Below are 7,782 nucleotides of genomic sequence, written 5' to 3'. Positions count from 1 at the left end.
GTTCCACCGCAGCACTGCAGACTGAACCACTCCTTCACATGCTGTGAATCTGCAGCTTTATCATTGTGATTCCCATAAAACATAAAAAATGAAACCCTAGGTAGGGCCACAATATCTTAAGACCATAAAAATACCAAAAGAAAGCTTTATACACACACAGGTTTGTGAATGCAGACACATGCAGCGTGTTCCAGAGAACAGAAAGCGCCCTCGGCACGCTGAGATCTAATCCTGGGTGCAGTTCAAAGACCTGCAGCTGATGACCTGAGCGGTCTTAATGGTTCTAAATGAGCCGTGCTTCATGCACAGTTTGTCCACAGTTGAGCGCAGTTTTTATAGCAGAGCAAATATTTGTTCAGCAACTTGTATCAAAGAAAACAGGAGTTACAGTTATTGTGCGTGTGTCACAGAAACAAATGAGTTTGCATCACTCCCAACACACCTTTGAGTGAGTCTACTGTACGTGTCCTGTAGCAAGGAAGCTTTGTGACTGACGAAGGCTGTCCTTACCGTAGGTGACGTTCTGCTGCAGATGTGTTTGAGGCAGACGTTGCTGCTGATGATGTCGAGGTCAGATGAAATCATCTCTGCGTGCCGCAGTCATCAGTGACCTGCTGCTTCGACTCTTGTAATCTGCTGCGTTATGTCAGCGTGACCCAAAAACACACAGCCTCAAAGGATGATGGGAGCTGTTGTTGTGGGCTGCAAAGTCGGGATTTATCCGGTCCAATCAGAACAGTTTTCAGCCACTTTTTCCCTCCTTTGTCCTGAGAAACACTGACAGCCGTGGGCTGAGAGTTTTTTAGAGATGTTGACAGTCAGGCTTCCTTTTAGAACTGCATGTTCCACCTTTTGTGTTGTTTTTGTGAATCCACCTGTCTGCGTTTACTCCTCAGCTTCAGCATTGGTGGTGTTACTGAGCCCGTGTGCGTTTAGTCCTGGGACCTGATTTTTCCATCATGGCTAAAATGTTGTGATATTTCTCTGAACAGCATCCAACCTTGGAGTTTGCATGTTCTCCCCGTGTTCACGTGGGTTCTCCCCGGGTCCTGCAGCTTCCTCCCACAGTCCAAAGATGTGCAATTGGTGGGGTTAGGCTAACTGGAAACACTAAATTGCCCACATGTGTGAATCTGGGAGTGAATATGAGTGCGACTGGTTGTCTCCGGTCTGTGTGTTAGCCCTGCAACAGACTGGCGACCTGTCCAGGGTGGACCCCGCCTCTCACTCTAAGACAGCTGGGATAGGCTCCAGCGACCCCGCGACCCTGAAAAGGATGGATGGCATCCAACCTCTTCTTCCACTGACGGCGTGTTCTGTGATTAGCAGGTGATCATGCTATGTTGTAGCCAAAGTGAGCACCTGAACACACACAGCAGGAGGCAGGTACACATACAAGGATGAACTTTATTTCTGAAATGCCCAAAAGAACAAACTCGTTGAACAAACTGCAGAAATGCAATAACAAAGAACATCTGAAGTTGGCACGAAACCTTCACGAAGACAAATCGTGACACAGAGAAAAATACACAAATGACACAACAAGCCAATCAAAGGAGTAAAAACTGAGATGGAGAAAGTTGGTGAGTGACTGCTGTGAAACATACAGCTGTGACACCGTCCACAGTTACTCTGTGCTGCGCTGCGTAACTGCATTTCTGCTCCATCATACTTCAGACAGAAATCAAAGCAGCTCACTGAAAACACTGAACTTAGAAAAACAAAGTGTACTCAAGGAAATCCCTAATCACAAATAACATTATCAGAGTGAGAGCCCCCCCTCACATTCAGTGTTAGGAGTGCTCATTATCTAACAGATGTAAATAATAAAAGCAGCCTGCTTCTGGACCTCACTATCCATATTAGCTAATGGAAGCCATGAAACCACAGAGGAAGCTGATTGTGGGACAGACGGCAGCACATAAGCGCTTTCATCCTCTGGGCCTCGCCATTAAGAGCCGACTTCCTCTGATAAAAACCCGAGTCTCTGGCCTGTCAGCGAGCATTCAAATCGAGCTCTGCCGGCTTGTGTGGTCGCGACGTCCTTTTAATAAAGCAGTCACACGGAGGAGTTCACCTGTACTCCACTCTGTGTTTCGTGGCAGCATTTATCCCTGCAGGCTGCTGCTGGAGGACAGAGTGAAACCAAGAAATGTGCCGTTTCTGCACAAACTCTATTTGGAACGGTCAGCACGACGGCCGCCGATATTTTTAGACCGAGCGCTCGTTCAGCTGCAATTCTGTCCATCCTGTAATGTTTATTTACAGAGTCATCATAATGATATCAGCTTATCAGAAAGTAGGAAGTTCATTTTACTGTGAAAGGTCCTAATGCAATTTGGGCTTTTCTGCAGCTCAGAACGCAGGAGTGGAGATGGAATCGGGGCTGACTCGATCAAAGGAGCAGTGTTGAAAGTAGGACTTGCTCTAGGTGGGGTTATTCTCCTCATGTTCAAGCATGTTGGAGCAATTCTGCTGAGTCCCATCTTTGAACGGGAGCTCTTTATGCACGTCTGGCTAATGCGCTGTAATTGCATCATCATTTTCCCTGTAACGTATACTGTAGCTCGTGTTTCTGAAAGAGACTTAAGGTAAGTAGTGGTAGTTTCCACACTGGGAAGCCTGCTCGAGTTTTATTCTGGATATTTTCATTTCAAAGAGACAGATGAGAGGAGACGCTGCTGGACATAAAGTTTCTCTATAAAACCGTCTGAATATTGGACAAAGTCAGGTTCAGAATCCAGAATTTTCCTGTCAGCAGCTGTAAAATTTCAATTTTTTCTGTTATTTTCATAAACAAAGCGTTCCGTGAACTCTGATATATGTAAATGTTCCCTGTAGGAAAATTCCCCAGCTAATCGCTCGCATGGAGGCAATTATTTGTTATATTGCACATTTTCTGAATTCTGTTTTTTCTTTTTTCATTACAGAAGTCAAATCCTAAAATCTACACTGCATGAACAAAAACATGTTTTTGCCTGTCATGTCTCCCTGATCTGCTCGGGATTTATTTGATTAAACATGTGAGCGGACAGCTCGGTGCAGAGCTGCACCTCTTAAGTAAACTGGAATGTGAGAAGTAAAAAAGTGAAGGAAATATGGAAAAACCCAGTGAGAAGAGTGAATGGAGTTAGTGCTTGGTGAAAATGAGAGTAATATTTTTAGTAAACGTATCAAAGGGTGGTACTCCATCATGGGAGCAGGCTGCCTGTGATGATGTCTCAGAGGATGGTGGCGACTGGCTGGCTGCTGAGCTGAGGGACTAGCCTGCCTTTGTCTGCCGCTCGGTGACCTAAATAGGCAGCCATGCGTGGCCTATTGGCAGGCAAACGTTGGGGGGGGGGTAAATAACACCTTCAGTTCTTCTCGTTTGTGTACCACTGTTTTTTTGTTTTGTTTGTTTTGCACAAACTGCTGAATAAAGACGCACATTTCAGATCTGAAAGGCCCGCGTGGACGGGAGAAAACTGTGCAGCTGAACATGAAACAGCTCCTGTTATAACTTGTCTTAATCTGTTCTTCTCTTTGGCAGGATGCTAGACTAGCACTGAAATTAAGGGATTATTTGTGTTGATAAGCTGTAAATGATAACATGTGTGTCCCACATTACCTTCTAGCTAATGGTTTGTGGCCATTTTTAAGCCTTTCTATCATCACGTCCTTTGAATGGCTCTGCCAATAGAGAGAAACTGTAATTATGACTTCTCGTTTAGATTCACCACAGGTCTAAAATTAATGTCTCCAGATCTTTGGCTAACAATCACAGACCTACAGACTGATGACTGCAGGTATGAATCAGACCAAACCTGCCTTCAGCATTTCAGGGTGCGCGATAGAAGAAGTTGACGCTGCTGTTACTCACAATGTGCTGATCGGAGTTCTTTCCAGGCTGAAAGGCTGATGCAGGGTGTTTTTGCAGTGTTTGGGATTTACTCCGGCGTCCTGCTGCTGGTTGTCAAGACGAAGTGGCGATCAAAGAAGTGCTCTGGTGAAGGATGAAGGCCAAAGCCTGGTCGTGTTGCCGTTCACTCCGGGTTTATTTTAGTTCACCCTCTGGGTGGGGAACTCCAAATATTATGAAAGAAGGAAGTTGAGCAAGACCCCCAACCGGCAGTCTGCGTGCTTCTGCTAACTCTGGACTCTCATTAGAAGCACATGTGGTAAGACGCAGGCCCAGTACCTGCCCGCATATCTGGCAGGATTCCGGGAAGTGTGGCAGCGTGGAGCGTGCGCCTCATGCGAGGGGTCAGCTCTAGTGGGGAGGGTCAGGCAGATAGACTGGCAGTAATTTTGGCTAAAGCCCGAGAGGATTACTTTGAGGGAGGAAATTCAAGTCAAGCTGTTGCAGCAGTAATGACTCACGACAGTCTCGCCGCCCACATAGCAGGACTGGAAGAGTGTTTTTACAAAAACCCCAGATCCTTATTACAGTCATAAAAAATATGATAAATATGTCTGACTGCATTCACGGCACCAAGTGGAGATGTTCTGAGATGAGTTCCAGGTTCCACGTAATAAGTCACTTAACAAAGGCGGTGAATTTATTGCTGCTGAAAGGTTAACCGAACAATCGCAGCTTTTAGCCTGCAAAGTGGCCTCACAGCGATGTCTGTGACCGCAGGAAAGGTCGGCTCAGATTGTTCTATTGTAACCGCCCGAAGTTTTCTGAATAGAGGCAGAGCTCCTTCGCTAATTGCTGCATTACGCCTCACTCCTTCTGTTACGTAACACTTTTGTGTTTGTTTGTTTGACTCAAAGCGACTATAATAGTTCACTTACTCTGTTCAAATACTTGAAAAGAGCTGCTTTTATTTAGGCTCCTCTCTACGTTGCCCTGGAGACAAGTGAGCGTTGAACATGATGGCTGCAGAGATTTTGCCTCATACCTCCCTCCCTGCTTTGCACTGTGGTTTGTTGTTATGCCGCCTGGTAAAGTGACCCTGTGACTGTGCGCTCGGTGTGGGAGGATGCGTTTGCTAAGCTGCGTCTCATTATAAACACCTATCTGTGGTTTTACTCCAGAAAGCATTCATTCATTTAGGTGTGACTAAACTGATGTTTCTGCCTTTTCTGTAGGAAACCAGAGAGTGTCGGTGAGCAGTCTGCTGGTTTGTCATGGTCTGCTGCTGGTAGGGACCAACCTGGGAGTGACTGTAGCGCTCTCTGTCCCCAGGCTGCAGGGCATCCCTAAAGTAACAGGTAACACTCTAACATCACTGCATGGTGGGTGTATGTGGGCAGCTGTTTGGACCTGTAGTGCACTGACTACAAAAGTTACATTGTGCAACTTTTGTCCTCATTTCTGCTGTGAGACATTAAAGGTGCAGTAATAGACCAACACTATAGTCCCAAAATGATTCAGTCAACATTCAAGTTACTGAATTTAGGTGTTCCAGTCAATTCAATGGCACAGGTGTATAATCCAGTCATGAACTTTCCTCACCACTAAATGTTCCACAGTCAGCTGTTAGTGGGATTATAGCAGACCTCCGAAGTTCATGTGGCCTTCATATTAGCTCAGGAACAGTGTTTCCATGGTGACCAAGACTTACATCACCAAGCGCAATGAAAGCATAGGATGCAGTGGAGTAAAGCAGAGGAGACGTTTTCTCAAAGTGACGAATCACGCTTCTCCATCTGACAATCCAATGGACGAGTCTGTGTTTGAGGGTTGCCAGGGCAACGGTACTCATCTGACTGCACTGTGCCAAGTGTAAAGTTTGGGGGGGTGTTTTTCTAGCAGTGGGGCTCTGCCCCTTCGATCCAGTGAAAGGAACCCTTAATGCTTCAGCATACAAAGACACTTTGGACAACTGCATCCTCCCAACTTTGTGGGAGCAGTTTGGGGATGGCACGACTGCACACCAGTGCACAAAACGAGGTCCATAAAGACATGGACGAGTTTGGTGTGGATGAACTTGACTGGGCCCACACAGGGTCCTGATAGAACGACTTTGGGATGAATTAGAAATTTTTAAAAATCCCATAAACACTCCCCAACCTTGTGGAAAGCCGTCCTAGAAGAGTTGAAGCTGTTACAGCTACAAAGGTTGGTTTGACATCACATTTAGAACGGGGTGTCACTCAGGTTCATAGTGTACTGTGAAGTGTACCTGCATCTATGATAAACAACATGTCCAGGTTCAAGTCTGAGATTAACTTTGAATGTTCGTGCCCGTTCTTAGGTCGGGGCATGGTGTCCTTACATGCTCACAGCGGACCGGTGAAGTTCCTCACCGCCGCCGCTGCAGTGTGTAACCAGCCGTCAGGCCCACTGCAGCCTGCAGAGTCAAAGGATGTGGAGAGCACCCAGCCTCCATCAGACTCAGCCCCGACCCCCTCGCAGGGACGAGGGGTGTGGCTGGGAGAGGCGGGCTGCACTGCCATGGCTCTCCAGGACTCCCTGTCCTCCTCGTCCTGTGGCTCGCTGGCTCCATCCCAGGGTTCGTTGGAGCACGGGCCTGAGGACGGGGCCCTTTATGATGTGCTCCACGACCCGGCCCATCACCAGAGAGGCCGCCGCTCAAGTAAGGTGGATGTCAGCTCTCTCTTGGTGGTCTCTGGAGGTCTGGGACACCGCAGGGTCAACAAGAAGACCAAGCAGTCTCGCCATGAGGACACCACCTCTACCATCATGATCTGGCAGATCCCCTTACTCAACATGTGACTCCAGCACCAAGGTGGGAGGTTAGCATTAGACATCAGCAGGTAATGTCTACATGAAGTATAGAAAACCTTACATGTACCTTTTTGTTTTCCTCAGGTGAATCCAGAAGTGCTGCACACAACAAGGTCTACTGTTAACACTTGACAGAATATTTGGGATCAATCAAAGCAACTAAGTGTCTTATTTAAACCGGAACGGGACAAAGATCCGAAAAACCAGGAGGAAATGACAGCTACCGAAGGTCGTACTGAGGACGGATCTGTAACAGAAACAGTCTCTGTTGCTACCGAGTGTTGGACGTTGCTCTGTAACCTAGCTAACACATTTCAGTGCTCTCCAGTGTTTCAGGTCCAACGTCTGGATCTGCAGTATTTAAATCAGTGTTGAAAAGAAATTAGGAGATAACAAGCGGCGGTCCAGACTGCTTGAAGACGCGCGAGGTATCTGCTGTCACGTGAACGTTTGTTGTAAGATTAGAGCTGGGCTTTGGACAGTGGTTAGATCAGAGTTGGACTTTCTTAGTGTGACAGCTCAGGATTGTGCGTGTGCGCGTGTGTGTGTGCGCATGTGTGTCCTTATGGAAACAATTTCCTCATGTACCATCTCTGATGCTCAGACTATTATGTTAACAGAGAAAAGGGATTTTTAAAAAGGTAAACTTCAGATGAATAAAGAGTTTGTGAAGGCCTGATGAGGATCCCTGCTGGCCAGGTTTCTGTTCTTAAAGGGAGGAAAGACTTGCTGCCAACACCACAGATTTTCTTTTTTTGTTTTTTACCCTAATTCACTTTTTTTTTCTGGCATAACAATGTTTTAAGAAAATATATATAAAAGATTTATACTTTTCTCGTGCCTTTTATGTACTTATGTGTATTAACAAATCTATAAACATTGTTTTATTGAGTAAACTTTTTTCCTTTGAAGTTTAGTGGAGATTTGTCACTTGATCAGGTTTACAGAGGAGCACACTAACACACAGGCGGTCGCATGGTGGTGAAGACATACAGTGTGCGAGACGACTCGGAGACGATCAGAGGGCCAAAGGGTGTTGGCGTGCCTCTGTGCTCGACTCTAACCTTGCACTGCGCTGTGATTGTGTGCAGCCATCGGTACAT

At 46.4% G+C, this 7,782-nt stretch overlaps 1 protein-coding gene across 3 annotated transcripts in view; it reads left to right on the top strand.

Moving 5' to 3' along the window:
* arhgef10 (Rho guanine nucleotide exchange factor (GEF) 10) overlaps positions 1 to 7,570 on the top strand; it is a 46,375-nt gene extending 38,805 nt beyond the window's left edge. For all 3 annotated transcript variants that reach the window (XM_014333601.2, XM_005922385.3, XM_005922382.3), the window contains 3 exons: positions 5,077 to 5,199; positions 6,186 to 6,680; positions 6,764 to 7,570. In XM_014333601.2, the coding sequence (XP_014189087.1) occupies positions 5,077 to 5,199; positions 6,186 to 6,667 (605 nt within the window). In that variant the 3' untranslated portion in view covers positions 6,668 to 6,680; positions 6,764 to 7,570. The remainder of the gene's footprint in view (positions 1 to 5,076; positions 5,200 to 6,185; positions 6,681 to 6,763) is intronic.
* The last annotated feature ends 212 nt before the right edge of the window (positions 7,571 to 7,782 follow it).

Source organism: Haplochromis burtoni, unplaced genomic scaffold (genome assembly GCF_018398535.1).
Source record: "Haplochromis burtoni strain Fernald_Lab_line unplaced genomic scaffold, NCSU_Asbu1 Contig_55, whole genome shotgun sequence".
In the NCBI taxonomy this organism is placed as follows: Eukaryota; Metazoa; Chordata; class Actinopteri; order Cichliformes; family Cichlidae; genus Haplochromis; species Haplochromis burtoni.
The sequence above is the reverse complement of the archived record's forward strand: the minus strand, read 5'-3'. Positions and strand labels throughout refer to the sequence as shown.